This window comes from Vombatus ursinus, unplaced genomic scaffold (genome assembly GCF_900497805.2).
Source record: "Vombatus ursinus unplaced genomic scaffold, bare-nosed wombat genome assembly UNPS02014179.1, whole genome shotgun sequence".
Taxonomy (NCBI): domain Eukaryota; kingdom Metazoa; phylum Chordata; class Mammalia; order Diprotodontia; family Vombatidae; genus Vombatus; species Vombatus ursinus.
This window is the reverse complement of record NW_020953957.1, coordinates 2,074,039-2,093,500: the sequence shown is the minus strand read 5'-3', so window position 1 is coordinate 2,093,500 and position 19,462 is coordinate 2,074,039. Positions and strand designations below refer to the sequence as shown.

General features: G+C 37.8%; 1 protein-coding gene across 1 annotated transcript in view; it reads left to right on the top strand.

Annotated features, from left to right (window-relative positions):
- Positions 1–8,694, top strand: part of CAPZA1 (capping actin protein of muscle Z-line subunit alpha 1) — a 42,594-nt gene extending 33,900 nt beyond the window's left edge. The window contains exons 4-10 of the mRNA XM_027860394.1: positions 737–800; positions 1,227–1,433; positions 2,261–2,340; positions 2,954–3,032; positions 4,772–4,843; positions 6,554–6,616; positions 6,974–8,694. Coding sequence (XP_027716195.1) covers positions 737–800; positions 1,227–1,433; positions 2,261–2,340; positions 2,954–3,032; positions 4,772–4,843; positions 6,554–6,616; positions 6,974–7,114 — 706 coding nt within the window. The 3' untranslated portion in view covers positions 7,115–8,694. The remainder of the gene's footprint in view (positions 1–736; positions 801–1,226; positions 1,434–2,260; positions 2,341–2,953; positions 3,033–4,771; positions 4,844–6,553; positions 6,617–6,973) is intronic.
- Positions 8,695–19,462: the final 10,768 nt, after the last annotated feature.

The following is a 19,462-nucleotide window of genomic DNA, read 5'->3' as shown; positions in this document are numbered from 1 at the left end:
AAGGGCCAAGTCTGTGAACATTAGTCATTGCACAGTATGCCTGTTACTGTGTACAGTGTTCTGGTTCTGCTCACTTCACTCAGCATCAGTTCATATAAGCCTTTCCAGGTTTTTCTGAAGTCCACCTCTTCGTCATTTCTTATAGCACAATAGTATTCCATTACATTCATATACCACAACATGTTCAGCCATTACCGCATTGATGGGCATGACAAGAAAGTTCTTTCTACCAAAGTCCTTGGCACTGTCAAATGGTTCACCATCAGAAACTGATATGACTTTTATCAGTAAAATAACATTAAAGATGGAACATTACCATCTGCTTTGCTACTTTGTCCTAAAGATCATGGAATTTTTCCATCTGACTTACCGCTGAAACTTTCCATATGTCTTGTCTCCCCCATTAGAATGTGAGCTTTTTGTGATCAGACTAATTTTTTTTTTGTCTTTATCACCAGCACTTAGCACAATGCCTGGCACATCAGAGGTGCTTAATAAATGCTTATTGGTTGATTAAATGAGTTAAAATAACTGAGAGCTAAATTGTTCAGTCACTGATATTTTTACATTATTGTTAAAGACAAGGCTAAGAATCTGTGGCCCAGGCAGCAAAAGCATTGTATAATGCTGTCATTATTACAGTATTTTTCAAAAGTAAGTTTTCCTTTATTTTATTTGCGTAGTTTTTGGTGTGCCATTAGTCTTACTGAGTTTACTTGTTTACATTTTTTAACAGTGCATTCGCCCAGTATAATATGGATCAGTTCACTCCAGTGAAGATAGAAGGGTATGATGATCAGGTAAATATCTGTTCCTGACTAGAAGAGATCTCAATAAAAGCAAAAGGAGATGTTTGAAAGTGAGATGCTAGGTAAAGCCTAAATGAGACAAAATTTAAATTTTGTTCCACAACACAATATTACTCATAGAAAATTAGTTTTAATGGTGATAATATGTACAAGTTATCCACTAGAAGCGTCCATAGTGGTGAGAAGGGTCATCTCTAACAAGGAAGCAAAATAAGACAAGAGATATTGATTCCTGCAGCACTGCCTACTTTTTAGTCATCTATATATCTCCTTATATAAAAATAAAAATGAGTCTTGAATAAATGGCAAATAACAGGATAAATATTTAGCTTGCACCCTTGAGAATTTTCAGAAATATGTTGAGCAAAATATTATTTTCAGTATATTTACATATGTAAATTTTGTTGTATTTGAAAGGTCTTAATTACAGAACATGGTGACCTGGGTAGTGGCAGATTTTTAGATCCAAGAAATAAAGTTTCCTTTAAGTTTGATCACTTACGGAAAGAAGCAAGTGACCCCCAACCTGAGGACATAGATGGAACTCTGAAGTCATGGAGGGAATCCTGTGACAGCGCATTAAGGGCCTATGTGAAAGATCATTATTCCAACGGCTTCTGTACTGTTAAGTATCTGTTTATTTCACTGTTAAATAAAATACTTTTCTATGTATACACTTACTTGATGCATTGGAACCATGGCCTACTAGATATCAATTACTTCTTATTTAGGAGTCCTGTGTTTGCTACCTGAGTCACTTTTGAAATGAATGGTATAAATTATATAGCATCACCACATGTCTCTACATTAATTTTTAAATCCATATCAGATTTGTGTTATTTTGGCATCACTATTAACAGGCCCTCACCAGTATGTTAGAAAATACTTGAGTTGGACATGGAGAAAATGTCAAAATAAGGTTTTCAGGAAGAGCCATTGGCTCTATGTATGATTCTCTGATAAGATAAAAAGATTTCATTCAGAAAAGAAGTCATGTGTGTATTTCCCTCCAAAACATATGGTGATGATAAGAATGACTTAAAAATAATAGCTATCATAGAGAAAGCGAGCCTGGACATTAACTCAAGAGACCTGGGTTTGAATCTCAGTATCATTACTTACTAATAATGGCCCTTGAATCTCAGATTCTTCATCTGTAAAATAGGAGTAAAAATATTTTGCATCACCTACCTTGTATATTCATTGTGAGGAAATCACATAAAAGTAAGTGATCCCAGTAGGCTAAGAGTTCTGCAGTAAATTTTTAGGACCTAAAGAAGGGACCTAGTGACACCCTATTTTATAACTCTAATCTTTTTGTCATGCTTTAGGCCTTAGTGGTATATTGTCATTTAAGTTTTATCCATCCAAAGTAGTCATATGGGCAAGCCCTAGTAGAACTTTATATTGCCTCTTAAGTCTGATTTTTTTTTTATTTCTTTCACAAATAGGTTTATGCTAAAATTATAGATGGGCAGAAGACTATTATTGCCTGTATTGAGAGCCACCAATTTCAGCCTAAAAACTTCTGGTAAGAATGTAGAGGCTGTCCTCTGTTTTCACTGCCTTACCTGGTCACCCTAGTCTTCTGCCCTATATCTATCTGGCTTGCTGCTTAATGTCGATAGGGGTAAACTATGAGATGTGGGGACAAAGAGCACTGGATTTGAAATCAGAAAATCTACCCAGTTTTTGTTGTGTCTTGGCTGTCCCTTAGTTAGCTACGTGAATTTAGGCAAAACAGCTTTCTCTCTCCAAGCTTCAGTTTCCCTATTGACTGATAAACAAGGTGTAAGGCCTACACTGCCTTCCTCATAGAACTGTTAAAATACTATGGAAATGTGAATCATTACTGGTAATCACTACTGTTACTCATTTCTCTCAGTTGAATTAGAGCAAGAGTGGATTATTGACAAAAGTCACTGGGGTTTTTTAAGTAGTGCTTCCCATGGAGAAGTGGTAAGGCAACTTGATATTTATGGCTGAATCTTCTTAAATCCAATGTTTGGTTGGCATGTCATCTCTAGTCATCACTGTCAGAATAGTTTCCTACCCTTTCCATTCAAAATTCAGTCTTTGTTTGTTTGTTGGGTTTTTTTTTTCCCTGTTCACTTATTCTCTAATTTCATTTTGGTCTGGCATAGGAATGGTCGTTGGAGGTCAGAATGGAAGTTTACCATTACACCACCTACAGCTCAGGTGGTTGGAGTGCTAAAGATTCAGGTGAGGTCAACTGACCAAATGATAATGACCCCAGGAAATGAAGCCTCTTCATAGCTTTGCTTCAAAACTTGATTACATTCTATTTAAATGTGCTTTTAAAGGTTATTCCAAAAATTGGATTTTGTAATAAGAAAATGGATATGGGCTTTTTAGAATGAAAAGGGCAAGTTTGTGTCATGTTCTGAGTTAGAACGGGTTGATGTGAAGACTAGTTTTCTGCAGTTGGTAGCTGGGCAGCCAGGATTTTAGATCTCTTTCCCAGAGCAGCGTTGGGATCAGATGAGAAAAGAACAGTAATACAGGTATATTCCCCCTCAAGGAACACAGTATATGATTCCAGTTTTTCTCTTTCTGATTCCGCCTGGGGAAGGGGAGGGAGAGGGGCAGAGGTAAAGATTCTGGAACTTTTAGTATTGAGAGAATGGATTATGGCTTTAAGAAATACCAAGTATTTCTAGGATAAATAAGCAAAAAGAAAGCTAAGATCCAACCCATAGTTGGAAAAGAAACTATAAATATAAACAGGTCTTAATTTTGAGCTAAAACTCAAAACTGGGAGATTTTGAGCTCGTTAAGTAAATATTTACTGAGTATCTATTATGGACCAGATGCTGTGAGGAATGCAAAGAAAAGAAAGACATGTTCTCAGATATTGAGGAACTTAGAGTTTAGTAAGTAGGATAGAACCAAGTAGGTAAAAGTAGAAAACTTGATGAAAATGGCAAGGATAGCCATTTAATTAGAGTATAAATAGCAAAGGGTCTTGAGAGACTAGCAAGATATGACTTCATCTAAGGCAAGGTAAATAGAATTTAAAAAAAGAGTAGCCATTGAGAAAGCTTCCCTGAGGCTTTTGAAAGCAATCTTATGATGGATTTTTTTCATCTATCCTAATAAGGGTCCGTGTCAAGAAGGATTCAACATCAGTTAGTGTAGTTTCTGCTCAAGCCTACAGATAAAACATGGGTTAGATTACACAGTGACTATCAGGCCTGTAATCCCTACCACCAAAGAGGCTGAGGATGGTGAATTGGGTGTTCACGCTAAATCCAGTACCAGTATCATGAGTCCTTAGAGTGTGGGGGCTGCTAGGATGTCTTAAGAGGGTTAGACTAATCCAGTCAAAGTGCCCATGCTGATTAGTAGTAGGATCAGGTCCATTAGTGGGCACATTCAGCCTGGGTAACATAAGGAGACTCATTCTCAAGAAAAAAAAATTGAGCAGCAATTGCTACAATTAAGGATCAGAGAAAAGACTACATGCACATATCTTTCTTTGAATGTTATTCCAGCATTGTGTCTTTTTTAAAAAATAGTATTTGTAATGTCAGTTAATGTTTATGCTTCCCTAATACTCCCTAATACACTTTTAATAAGAGTTACCTCCACAAAAGTCCTTCTTTCATTTCTAATTACGGGTCTTCATAATCTGTACCTGTGGAGCACATACAAAGTCTAGCAGGTGTTACTGTCTTAGAAAGATTTCAGAATATGAACCCAGAAGTAAATATCCAGATGTTAGCCACAGCAAATCATAAAGACTGCTAATCTGCTAAAGTGATACAATCTGCCTTGATAAAGGAAGTACCCACAATAATGGAATCAGAGATCTTTTGAAGTTTGAAGAGTTTCCATTCACAACAATATTGTGAATAACCTACTCAGAGATGATGATATTTAGGTGATGTTCCCATATGAACTGCTTGTTATTCAATTTATTCAATCACTCCCTCATTCAGGTCCATTACTATGAAGATGGCAATGTTCAGTTGGTTAGTCACAAAGATGTACAGGATTCAGTAACCGTTACTGTAAGTATGGAATGCCTCAAGTCTCATCATATTTCGGTTGTCCCTGAAGGATTCCAATTTCTACTTTTTTACTTTCAAGATCAGCTTCATTCAAGATCTACTTCATTCTGAAGTAGGGGCAGCTGGGTAGTGCAGTGGGTAGAGGTCCGGCCTTGGAGTCAGAAGGACCTGAGTTCCAATCTGGCCTTGGACACTTAACACTTACTAGCTGCATGACCCTAGCAAGTCACTTAACCCCAATTGCCTCACCAAAAAGCCAAAAAAAAAAATAGAAACACAAATTCTGCTTTCAAGGTTTTAACTTTGGTTGCTATGAGTTGAGCAGTATGAGTTTTCCTGGGACAACCGTAAAACCAGTTACACCACTTGCCAGTTTAATCTTTGACCTAGAGCTGTAGGGATGGCTTTAGAGAATGTAATGTTCCTTCTTTCTGTGAGATGATCATAATAAATAGGAAATTCAGAACATGTTGACCAGTGAGATAGTAGAATTGCTTGCTAGAAAACAGTAATGCCTTTCATTGGGAAATATATGGTAGCTAGTATAGTAAGCTGCTCTTCTATTCAATTAAAAAAACCTTCAGTACCTGTTATGTGCAAAGCACTAACTGCACCCCACAGAGCTCCACTGAGAGAGTTGGGGAGCCAGAGGAGTTTTGTACAAGTGTTAGGTCTGGAACAAAGGTACATAATGGAAAAAGGGCCAATGAGATCTTGTGTCGCTGTGCAAAGTAGCTCCCCTGTTTTGTGACAAGTCTTCTATTCCCCAACTGATTGCTCCCCTAGCATAGATGTGAGTACCAACAGATTAAGTCTTGCCCAGGTACTAGTTTACGTGTAAGTTTAAAAGAAGACCCATGGACCAACCAGAGACATCGGGAAAAACAACCCATTAATGAATTTGGATGCTGAGAACACTATTTAAAACAATGGGAGCTAGTTCAGTAGAAAACTTAATTGACAAGTAGTGAGGAAGAGGGAAAAGGAGAGTTAATATACAGTTCAGACACACACTCATATAGAGTCTTTTGTAAAAACTGCCATTGGGGAAGACAGAGACACAGGTCCATTCAGCTAGACAAGTGTACTCCGAGGTGCTGTTCTGAGAGCGTGATATTTCTACCCTGACTTTGGTGGTCACTTGGAACTGGCCACTTTGTATGGTAGCTTTCAGGGCATATGAGATTTGGGGGCTACACAGGTGCAGGGAGAAAAGCAACCTAACTGGTGGAAAGATATTATTTTTGGGTACACAGCTGCACTAACCTTAAAAAATATTGCCATATTTTTCCATGAATAGATTGTATAAGCTCCAGCCTCCTTAAGGGAAGACTATTATTATGGTCTCAAGACCACAAGATCCATAATACCCCAGTGACCCAATTCTTAGCTTTTTACTTTTATCCTTTTCTACTCAGTGGCAGCAGGAAGATGAAAAGATAAGAAAAATCCATTCCATTTTCAGAAAATTGAATCTTTAAGCAAAATATGACTAGTTGTCACCAATCATAAATAGCAATTCTGGGAATTAACGGTTAATTTTTATGTAATTGGTGTGGTGCCTCCGTCACAGCTTCTTGCACCAAGGGTATTTACAAAGGTGTGTTCATGATCTCTTCCATTGGAGATTAAATTCCTTTATTCAGTAAACTTTTTATGTATTACTTATACTTGATAATCTTATTCATGCTTTTTCTCACTTCTTATTAGGATGATGTACAAACTGCCAAGGAATTTATAAAAATCATAGAACATGCTGAAAATGAGTATCAGGTAAGATGATTTTTTTTGGTAATTTATCTAGAGACATTGAATCTGCCATGTTAACACCTTTTATCAGGCATCTGTTTTCTTTAATATTAATATGTATCATAAATAGTACTAGTCCAAGACTTAAGGATCCTGTCCCTCTGAAATTCTTAGGTTTGCATTTCCCCTTGGTTTCATTTTAAAAATACAATTAAGTGGAGTTAAGTTGCTTCCACACTGGAGAGTTTCCTTGAGCCACTTTAGTGATTAGTAGAAACATTCAAGAAAAATCAAAAGTCCTGTCATTTGGAGGCTACTCAAGCACTTCCTTTATTACTCAGAGCTACTGACATTTATCTACAAATCAATTGTCTATTGCAGACCGCGATTAGTGAGAATTATCAGACAATGTCAGACACCACATTCAAGGCCTTGCGCCGGCAGCTTCCAGTCACCCGCACCAAAATCGACTGGAACAAGATACTCAGCTACAAGATTGGCAAAGAAATGCAAAATGCTTAAGGCTGGATGTGAAATTCTTCATTTGTAACATGCAAAAAAAAAAAGAAGAAGAAGAAGAAAGGAAAGGGAAAAAAAGATTCAAAGTATGGTCTTATAAGTAGGTGGTTTATAAACAAGTGCGGTATTTTCTTAGGGCTTTCAAAGTTAACAGGTTTTCTAGCCTCTTGGAATACTATTGAACCAATAGCATTGTCTTGATGGTTTTTTTTGTGTGTGTGTGTGTCCTTGCCATGTAACTTCCTATTGTGACTGTATCTACTTGTAGGATTTTTTTTAAATTCAGTTATTTTTAACATTGAAAAAAGAAAGAGAAAGAGATATGTCCTGGAATTTATGTACTGGTTAGAAAATTTCCTAGCCATGAAAGCCCTCTCACAAACAGGCAGGTAATGTTTTCAATACTCTCCCACCCTTATCCTTAATAGCACTTCTGGTATACCAGTGGTTTTTACTGATCAACCAATAGCTAAAGATGCTGTGCTGCAAGATATATCTACAGACATCCTTCCTCTTTTGACTGCTGATTGCCACTTAATGGCATCTTGATAGCTGTAGATTTTTAAATATTTGGAATGGGGTTTTTAAGGTCCCTTTGGTGGAAAAAAAAAAGGGGGGGGGTTTCTGGAAATTCCCATAATAACCAGCTTCTCTGGGGAAAATCTGGGGGTTTTGTGTTGTTGTTTATTTTTTAATCCAAAGACTTGAACCACATTCCCTCCAAGTGAAACTTGTTTCCTTTCTTCCTTTTCCAAAAATTCCCTTCTTTCTAGTAATATGGTTGTTATAGGCATCTGCATTTTTAGAATATAGCTACCGCATTTATATATTTTTTTATATTCAAGAACTGCTGACACAGTCTGGATGTAGAAGAATAAATATTAAAACTTGAAAAATGCAGATGCCTAAGGAATATTGTGCTTTAATGCTTTCTGGCAGGTTACTAGAGTTTGTACTGTAAGTGTATGAATTAGTCAAGTGCATAAATCATAAATAAAAACAAAAAAAAAATTGCACCAAAGTGAGAAGAATAACTTCTAAGCAGTGTCATTCTATTGTTACCTGTTTCTTAATGTACTTCAAGGGAACACTGGCAATTCGCTCTAAATGGTTTGTAAAACTTGTTTGACATTCTTCTTCAGTCCTGCCTGCCAAGAGCTCAACTTAGACTGTGATACAGCAACCCTTCCAGGAGGGTGAGTGAAGGTATGTGTTCCATAGCTCTCAAAACAGAGACACCACGGATTTGCTGTAGCTAGTAATCAGAACTATGTATGGTGAATTCATTCTACATTGTTTACACTTAGGTGACGAGGCCTTAACATGAGGTCATTTTTTTTTTTAAACCAAATGCTGTCTTCCTATCTCCAAATACATGTTGAAGAGGAGGATGTTTGTGCTTAAAGTGGCATTATTTTTGTTCAGTAACGTGGTTAAGCAAGAGTGTTTCCAAAGTGTCCCATTACTTATGTAAACTTTTTTCCAAAATAAAGTATATTTGTATTATTTGCCATTCATAATATCCATCCATATTACAAAATCCTCTGTACCTACTAGTAGAAATACAACGGTTTTGTTCTAAAGCTGTTTGAGTCTTTCCTTTATAATTTCTTCTGTTTTTGCTCTCAAGATGGGAAGTGAATGTCTGTTTTGGATCTGACTTGAGAAGAATATTCAGGCCATCTGAATCTAGTCCCTGCCCTTAATATTCACACCTTCACTGAATTTAAAGAAATTAAATTAATAAAAATAATAAAAATTAAATTAAAATTAAAAAGAACTTAAAGAAATCAGCCTAGCCCTAAGTGAGAATAGTTAAGAGCTGTCCATAGAGCTTCCATTGATTCCTGTTGGAAGACAGCTATTTTTCCCTTATCTTTTAAAGGTTCTATTTCTTCTTTGTCAGTCAGAAAAGGCTAAGGGTGAGTGGGTGGGTGTGGGTGTGTAATCTTCACCTTTAAATTAGTTTTTTTTTTTAATATTGAGAGAGAGATATGTTTGTGGTCACAGGACAAAGCTGGTTGTGTGACCTTGGTGGGGCTGGTCCTTGAGGCAAGAAAACTTGAGTTACTGGAGTTCAAAGCCTCAGATGTTTACTTGCTTTTTGAGTCTGGGCAAATCACTTAAGTGTTCTCTGCCTCTTCCTCAACTGTAAAAATGGGGATAATAGCATTTACCTTATGGGATTATTATAAGGATTAAATTAAATGATAATTGTAAAGCACTTAGCATAGTGCCTGGCACATAGTAGGCATTTAATAAATTCTTGTTCCCTTTTCTTTACCCCCTCCCCACTTCTCTGGCCTTGATTTTCCTCACCTGTAAAATGAGGAGGTTGGTCTAGATAGCCTCAATGGCACACCCTTTCTGCTCTAACTTTGAGTCTGCGAATTCTTGAACTTTTTAAAGAAGTAGTGGTAAACATGGGCTTAGCTCTGAAAGTTGTTTTCACCCCCTCCTAGCTATAGACATGTGGGAATTGCTTTTATCATGTTTCCCAACCAAGAATTAGAGGGAGTTTCTTTGCCTTGCTCGTCCCAAGGCCAGTTCAAATCTTTATGTCTCCCAACGAAAGTAGCTCTTGGCAACATGTGTAACTTTTTTTGACCTCAAACATTCCTACCACTAGCTTTGTATTCCTCCATGTCAGCCTGTCCCAGGATGCCCCATCAATTCATCTTTGCCTAGACAGTGCCTCATGCAAGAATTCTGAATCCCTTGGACAACCGTTTAAGGCCGTCATTGACCACCTAATGAGGAAATCAGCTCTCTGCTGTTTATTGAATGCTACTATCCCATTGTTTCCTTTATCTCTTTCAGCTTACTGTTGGCATTCTTACAATAATCTGTACAGTGGTTTTCTAAGGTAGTAAACTTGCTTTGTAGAGAATTTTAGAGGTAGGAATAACTTTAGAAGATAGCTAGCAAGATGTTACCACGGTGATTTGGCCATGGAATGTTTTGGGGCTCAAAAATACACCTACAGAACCCATAAATGCCAGTCTGGGGAGGGAGGTGGAATGCCCCTGGCATAAAAGATCTAGGAAATTTTGAAGCAGAATAGAGATTAAACCTGTTTTAAAACAAAAGCAATTGCTTCATGGAAATGTTGTTTGTTTGTTTTTTAACATTTCCCTGTTCTAATATAGGAAAATTTTTTGCTAACACCAAAATACTCTCTTGGAACCTTATATATTGTGTAAAATATGGTTTTCAAAACACTAGTGTCTGACCTTCTTCAGACTACTCAGAGTAGTTGGATGGTTTGCCCTTGGTCACAGAGCTAGTTAGTGGCAAAAACCAGACCAGAATTTCCTTTATGATGAAAACCACAGGCCTAGACTTTACCCCTACACATAAGAGTTTGGAATGATGTTGAAAGCTATTTGTTTAGCCAGGGCCTGAGTAATTGTACCTTGGTAAAATGAGTGATGAAAAAAGCATTTTATTAAGCCCTTACCATGTATTACCATAATATTGGGGATGTAAATCCAATAGCAAAGATGGTTTATGACTAACACTGTAATAGAGGCAGAACAACATCCATCAATTAATGGTGGCCAAGGAAGGACACTCCAGTATGGAAAGTTATAATGATGGTGAATGAGACCAGAGGGAAGTAGATTACCATCTCTTCCAGGTTCAATGAAACAGTTGATCCTGGTTCCAGAACTGGAGAAAAGGAAAGAGAATGGATCTGTCAGCGGCAGGAGGGTTAGCAAGATTGTTAGAGAATAGTGTATTAAGTGAAGCAAGGAAGTTCAGGAGACATGGTCCTAGTGCTAGTCCAGACAGCGTGAGATTTTTTCAAATCTTGGTCTCTCAGTTCTATAGGTTGAATACCAGGTCTTCATAGTCAGCTTATCTAGGGCTCACCTGCTATGGGATAAGAAGGTGGGAAGGAGGAAGATTTGGAATTGGAGGGCCTGGGTTCAGATCCCAGCTTTGTTACTCAGTGTGACCTTTTCCAATTCATTTGAGCTTTGTAGGCCCCTTTTTATTTGTAAAATGAAGTCACCAGTGTCCATTCCAATTTGAATCTATGATGTAATGATTAGTTCTAGGAGAAGGGCTCACCAACCCATTTCTCAGAAGATCTAGGGACTTGGTTAACTTAATTCATGAAAAAGAAACCTATTAGACCCTTGGCAAGGCCCTTGATTTTTCAGTGCCCCCAGGCAGCTCTTGAGACTTAAAATTGTGGGAAAATTGTTGGTCTCTTTCGGTATAGAAAGTTTCTCAGAGAGGAAATCAAGTCTGATACTTAAAAAACAAAACCCTAAGATTTTAGTGAAAATACAGAATTTAAAACGCGGGAGATCACCATCTTGTTGTATCCAGTCCTGATCAGTGAAATCAACAAACATTTATTAAGTATCTACTTTATGTTTGGTGCTATGCTACATACTGGGAACACAAAGACAAAAAAATGAAATAGTCTTTGACCCTCAAGGAGCTTTCATTCTGTTGAGGGAGTCAACACGTACATATACATACAAAATAAATACAAGGCGATCTTTGTGGTAGGAGGGAGACACGAGCAACTGGACAGATCAAGACATGCCTTATGTAGGACATGACATTGTGCTAAGCTTTGAAGGAAACGAAGGCTTCCAAAAAGGTAGAAGATACTTCTAAGAGATCGAGGTGAAAGATTGCATTCAGAGATGGGAGATGGGATGTCATGTGAGAAATACAAGCCATTTTGGCTAGACTGAAGAGTGTGAAGGAGACTGGTCCACAATAAGACCAAAAGGGTGAGTTGAAATCAGTTTGTAAAGGATTTTAAATGCCAAACAAGTTTATGTTTGATCCTAGAGGTGGTAAGGAGTCACTGGAGTTTATTCAATCAGGTTACTGAAATGTTCAGACCTGTGCTGTGGGAATATCCCATCAGGAATCAATGGGAAAAAAAATGTGAAGGAAGGCAGTCTAGCAGTTCCAGATTTCAAACTATACTACAAAGTGATAATCATCAAAACAATCTGGTACTGGCTAAGAAACACAGTGATGGATCAGTGGAATAGGTTAGTTATACAATGCACAATGGTAAATGACCGTAGCAATCTAGTGTTTGATCAACCCAAACCCAAAGATAGAAGCTTTTGGGTAAGAACTCAACATTTGACAAAAATTGGTGGGAAAACTGAAAAACAGTTTGACAGAAACTATAGGATTAAGCCAATATATCGCACTGTATACCAAGGCAAGGTCAAAAATGGGTAAATGATTTAGACATAAAGGATAGCGTCATAAGTAAATTAGGGGAGCAAGGAAAAATGTACTTGTCAGATCTATGAATAAGGGAAGAGTTTATAACCAAGCATGACAGAGGATCATAGAAAGTAAAATAGATAATTTTTATTACATGGAATTAAAAACCTTTTACACAAAACTAACCAAATTAAGAAGAAAAACAGGAAAGGGGTGGGCATAGATTTACAGCAAGTTTTTCTGATAAAGGCTTCATTTCTCAAATACATAGAGAACTGAGCCAAATTTATAAAAATAAGCTATCCCCCAGGTGATAAATGGGTAAAGGATATGAACAGGCAGTTTTGAAAGTAAGACATCACATGAAGATAGTCACATATAAAATGTTCTATATCACTACTGATTAGAAAAATGCAAATTAAAACAGGTACTACCTCATACCTGTCAGATTGGCTAACATGACAGAAAAGGAAAATGACAAATGGTGGAGAGAATGTGGAAAAATTGGGACAGTATTGCATTGTTGATTAAGTTGTGAACTGTCACATCCATTCTGGAGAACAATTTGGAATTGTGCCCAAAGGGCTATTAAACTGTGCATGCCTTTTGACCCAGCAATACCACTACTAGGCCTGTATCCCACAGAGATCAAAGACAAGAGAAAAGAAACTCTTTGTACAAAAATATAGCTGCTCTTTTTGTGGTGGGAAAGAATTGGAAAATGATGGGATACCCACAATTAGGGAATGGCTAAATAAGTTGTGGTACATTATTATAATGGAATACTATTGCGCTGTAAGAAATGATAGGTGGGATTGTTTTGAGAAAAATCTGGGAATACTTATATAAACTCATGCAAAGTAAAGTGAGCAGAGCCAGGAGAACATTACACACAGTAATAGCAATACTGTACAGATGATGAACTGTGAAAGCCTTAGCTACAATGATCAAGACAATACCAAAGGAACCAGGATGAAAAATGTTATCCAGCTCCAGAGAGAGAGAAACTAATGAACTCTGAATGCAGATTGAAGCTTTTTTTTTTTTTTTAACTTTTGGCAGGGATGGGGGAGGGTTTCTTTTTCAACGTGGCTGATATGGAAATGTTTTGCATGACTTCACATGTATAATTGATATCAAATTGCTTGCTTTTTCAAGGAGGGGGAAGGAGAGGGAGGGAGAGAATTTTGAGCTCAAAGGGTATTCAAATACTTTGAGTAGCTGAGTAGAAAATGAAATAAAGATGGAAAAGACTGGAAGCAGGAAGAGCTATTAGAAGGCTATTAGAAAAATCCAAACTAGATGTGATAAATAGGTTGAACTCAGCTGTGAGTGGAAAGGAGGTATGTGTTTCAAATGTGGAGGGAAAATCAATAAAACTTGGCAAGAGATTAGCTGCATGTTGTGAGGGAGTGTGAGGAACCACAGATAAACCTGAGGTTGCAAACCTTAGGTGACTTGGACGGATGCAGGTGTCCTTGACAGAAGTAGAGGGTTTGGGGAAAGATGAGTTCTGTTTTGAATATGTTGAGTTTGAGATGCCTACAGGACATCTATCTTTTTGGAAATGTCCAGTATGTAAAGAGAGACTAGGACTAGGATTACATTGATCTGAGAGTTATTTACATAGACGTGGTAATTGAATCTTTAAGAGCTGATGAGATCACCTGGAGAGAGTAAAAAAGAGTCTAGGTCAGAGCTGGAGTATACCTGCAGGGAGTGAGACATGGGTCCAGCAAAGGAGACTGAGGAATGCCCAGACATGAAGACAATAAAGGAAGTGATCTCTCTCTCTCTCTCTCTCTCTCTGTATCTATCTCTCCCTCTCCCTCTGTCTCTTCTCTCTCTCCCTCTCCTTCTCTCTCTCTCTGTCTCTTTCTCTCTCTCTTTCTGTCACACACACACACACAGGAAGAGAAGTCAGTGGTGATATGTTTCAAGGAGATAAAGAAGAAGATTAAGAAAAGGATGTGGGTTTGCCATATAAGAACTCATTGGTAATCTTGAAGAACTGATCATATTTGAGTGATGAGGGTGGGAAGTCAGATCACAAATGATTGAGAAATAGAGGAGAAAGTGAAAGCAGTGTGGACAGAATTTTGTAGGAGTTTGGCTGTGAAAATGAGGAAAAGGAATTGCTGACCTTGGAAAGGTTAGGTGATTTTTTAAGGTTGGAGGAGGGAACATATTTGTAGGCATCAGGGAAGAAGCCAGTAGACAGATTGAAAATGAGAGATGGAGTGTGATTAGAGGTGAGGGTGAGATTATGGGGATAAATAGATGAGGGAGCTCACAGATGAATGGGCTCTGTATTCTAAAGTATGAGTTGAGGTCACTGAGCAAGAGCTAGTGTGGAAGATTTAAGGAGAGAAGAAAAGGTTTGGAACAGTTGCTAGGAGGAGCCCGTCAATCAATCAGAAAATATTAAAAGGATTGTCTTGCTGCAATGAAGGCCAGTTGAGATTCAGTGACAAATTTGTAGTAGGCTTAGTTAGCATAGTTATGTGACTTCATTCAGCACCATTCATCAGCACTAAGCAAAAGTAGAGAAGGCAGAAAATGGGGATAACCTAGTCTTGGGGCTTGTAGGACAGGGGGGCAAAGGATACAAATACAGGGGGTGGTATATAATTGTATTGGCTAACTGTACAGTTGAGACAGGGGCGAAATGTAAAGCTAGAGCAAAAAGAGGTGATGGCCTAGCAGGGCATGGAAGGATTGGTGGGCATGGTAAAAGGAAAGAAGTTTAGGAGAAGTAAGGCACAAGGAAAGGCAGGAAATGGGCATTTATTAGGGCATCTCCTATGTGCCAGGCAGGGCAGCTAGATGGCACGGTGAAGAGTGCTGTACGTGGAATCAGGAAGACTTGAATTAAAATCCAGCCTCAAAAACTTCCTCGCTGGGGCTTGGGCAAGTCATTTATCCTCTGTTTGCCTATCCACTAGAGAAGGAAAAGGCAAACCACCCCAGTGTCTTTGCCAAGAAAGCACTATGGGCAGAGGTCTGTGGAGTTACAAAGAGCTGGACACGACTGAACAATAACAACAGTGTGCCAGGCACTGTGCTAAGTGCTTTACAAATGTTGTTATGCCTATTTTACAGTAGAAGAAACTGAAACAAACAGATTAAATGACTTGCCTAGAGTCACAGCTGGTAAGTGTTTGAGGCCAGATTAGAAATCAGGTCTGTTCTGACTCCAGGACTGACACCCTCTCCAGTGCACCACCTACAACCTTGTATTGGAAGAATAGAAGGTTATGGTCAGGTAGAGAAATTTTTTGACCATGTAAGTAGAATACCTATAAATGATGATGAAATAAGGCTATGACAGTCCCTGGGGTGAAGTGAAGGTAAAGATATGGCAGCTCAAGGTAAAGATATGGCACCCCAAGTCAAAGAACTGGGAAGCCAGGATGTTTGAGGAAAAATTATCATGTATGTTGAAGTCTCCAAGTATAAAGGCAAGAGGAAGACTGATCTAATGAATTCTTTAAGAAAGAAGGGTAGACTCTAGAGAGAGAACTGATGAACTCTTAAGTGCAGATTGAAGCATACTTTTTAAACTCCATTTTTCTTGCTGTGGAAATACGTTTTTCATGACTTCACATGTATCATGGGTTTCATATTGCATGCCTTCTCAATGGGTCAGGGAGGGGCCAAAGGGAGAAAATTTGGAACTCAAAATTTTAAAAAATAAGTATTAGATGGGGGTGGGAATGGATGACCAGTGGAGCTGGTAGATAACTAACCCCAAGGGATAAGCCAACCCCAAAGGATGAAAAGTTGCAGGAGGTAGAATGGGGGATGAGGGGAAGGGTAGAGATATCAGTAAGGAGCAGAGTACTATGAGTATAGTATGTCAAGTGAGGAGGGGCATGAAAGATGTGACAGCCAATACTAGCAAGGACAGCCAGGATGTAGTATCTTGGGGAGGAGTGGGGTAGGGGGTGGTGCAGTTCTCTGTGAGTGTTGTAAAAGCAAAACAAGTAGGATAAAGGAAACTTTATCATTGATAGAATGGAGTTCTGACATTCAGTCATAAGATCTTGACCTTTCTGACACTCCTTTAACTTATCTGTAAAGAAACTGTTCTCAGAACTGCATAAGGCTAAACATTTTTACAGTTTTTTGAAAAGGCAAAAAAAAAAAATCACAAGGGTAGTACAAAGTTGGGAGATAAATGAGGCTATAGAAAATTGAGTCAGCCAGACTCATCGACCAAAGCCATCGTCTGGCATATTCTGGGAAAAAGGTAAAATATTAACAAGACAATTGAGTATAGCAAATTGAGCAAATGCTTTAGATTGTGTCTTCCTAGAGGCAGCAAAGTTTCCCATAGCAGAGACAATTTCATGTAATTGTTCACCCTTTGCAATAATGTCAAACTATGGAAATGCAGTAAAATAAAGATAGGTCTAGAGTCCTGATTCTACATACTAAAATATAAGGGTAGACTTCCTAAACATATAAGGGGAATGGGCTGCCTCATGAGGTCTTCCATTGAAAGCTAGATAACCATTTCTCAGAGATGTTACAGAGAAGATTTCTGCATAGGTAAGTTTGGACTAGGTAACCTTTAAAGTGCTTTGCATCCAGACCTGAGGTTCCCCATTACCTGACCTAGTAGGTTGCCTAGAGTAATGGTATTGCTCGTATCAGGGTATAGGAGATTGATGAATTTGCCTGTCCTTGTTTTGTACAATATTTGATATTAATATTTAAAGGATCTAAATAAAGTTATCTTGATTTTGCATCTATCAAAAAAAAAACTTTTTATAATCTTTACAGAATATAAGATCCTTGAGAGCAGAGGTGATTTTACACTTTTGTCTCTGTTGTGAGGTGCCTAGTACAGTTTCTTATACACAGTAGATACTTGTTGAATTGAATTGAGAGGGAAGTTCTTTCTTGCAGGGAAGTGTTTAAATTTTGCTCTACCACATGAGATGCTTTTTAACAATCAACAAACCATAAGCATAGAGGCATCTTGTATTTTTTGCACCTTTTAGTCAATCCTGTGACTAAAAAATGTGCCACACTGTAGAAAATTTGCCTGTTACTTTCTTATATTTTTATCCAAGATTCCCTCTACATTTGTGTAAGTGATTTTTGTAAAGACTTTGTGTAGATGAGAAAGTAGGCATGTGGGTTGGTAGTCATTGATCTCATTTTCATTGCCTTTTTTGTATGGTAATACTATCCATCATTTTCCCCAAATATTTCATCCCCTCCCCCATTTCCTTCAGCTAGCTTCAGAACCAGTCCCTCAGTGCCTTCCAAATTAGTGTCACCTCCAGCAGGGGCCTCCTGTACATATGATTGGTCTTATTCATTTACTCTTCCTGTTTTGGTTTTCTTTTATGTCATTTCTCTTTCATCAGGAAGTCTATCAAAGACCGTACTGTCATAATTTAAACCAAGCAGTTTCACTGTCATGTGGAGAAAACTTTATTGTAGAAAGAATTCTTTTTGAAGTACATGTAAAACTATTGAGATTTCTTCTAACTCTGAAATTTTTTAATTCTATATCATCATCAACAAAGAGGAGGCAAAATTATACCCTTATATATTAGATAGATATTTGCCTAGAAAATACCAAAGATTCAGTAAAGACAATGGAAGTCCTGGAGAAAAGATAATGAAACACACCTCCTTACCCAGTGAGTAAAGGGACTACAGAATATCATATGCATTCCCAGATGTAGTCAATGAACTTGATGGCTTTTGCTCAATTATTTTTGTCACAAGGCAAGAGTTTAATCTAGAAGATAAAGGTCTTTTTCCCCCTTGCTGAAATAACTGTTGTCCAGACAAAAGGCATTAATAAGTTTTTGTAAATTGTTATTGACCCAGATAACTGCTAACTATACCCCAAGGAGGCCAAAGACAAAAATAAAGATCCAACAAAATATTGATAAAATCACTTAATGTAGTACCAAATAAATGGAAACAAAGTAGATGCCAATCAGTTGAGGAATAATTAAATATTCCAGTACATGAATGTGTATTTATTGCACCATAAGAAATGATGAAACCCAAAAATATAAATTGCTTAGGAAAGAACCTCCTATGTGATAACTGATGGGAAAACTACAAAGCAGTGTGGCAGAAATTAGCTTTAAACCAACATGTTACGCCGCATTCCACAACAAATTGAAAAGGATATGCAACCCGAATGTTAAAAATCATGCTATAAAAAATTAAAAGTTTATCATGTTTTTCATAACTATGGGTGGAAGGTTTCTTAAATAGAAACAATTGTAGTTGATAAAAGAAGATGATTTTGATTACAAGAAATTAAAAAGCTTTTGCACGCTCGCATACACACACACACACACACAATGTATCTAGTCTAAGAAAGGAAACAGTCAACTAGGGGAAAAAATGTTAGTATCAACTACTTCTGATAAGGATTTGTTACCCAAGATACATAAACTAACAGAAATATATGAGAGCAAAAGCCATTCTCCAGTAGAGAAGTAGTCAAAGGGTAGGTAACTAGGCTTCTAGAAAGCCTGAGGCATTTTGCATCTGCTGCGTATGCAGAGGGAGATGTAACTGGGTTGTCCTGGAGAGTGCTGAGCCTGATGTGACACTACATACAGAGTTTCTTTGGAGAGCGGCAAATGTGGATCTAGAGTCTTCCAGAGAGCTACGTGGAAAGAGAAGCAGCAGACATGTAGAGGAAGCCAGAATCTCAATGTGTTCTTGATATCCAGCTCACTTCCTAAGGACTGCTAGAATGGACTTCTTTAGGTAAGATCAGACCCTCTTTTTTGATTTGAACTAAGATATTATATCACTCCCAACTGAAAAGCTCATTCCCACTTGTATATTTTCAGTTATATTTTTAATCTGTAGAACTCCAATGTCTATTTGCTGTTTTGCTTTGATAAGATTTACTTGCTACTTTTTATTTCCCGGGGTGGGGGGGAGTTGGTTGGGTTTTTTGTTTGTTTGTTTTTGTATAACGAACATCTGGTGAGAAGGAACTAAACCGTCAAGTACAAGCTAAAGGCTATCCTTGCTCCTTAAAAGTGACCAAAAAAGCAGCTTTCCTTGTGAACTCAGACTCATATCCCTAGACCAGAGATATATGAGGGGAATGGATAGGTATAATTCAAGCCCAATATCCCT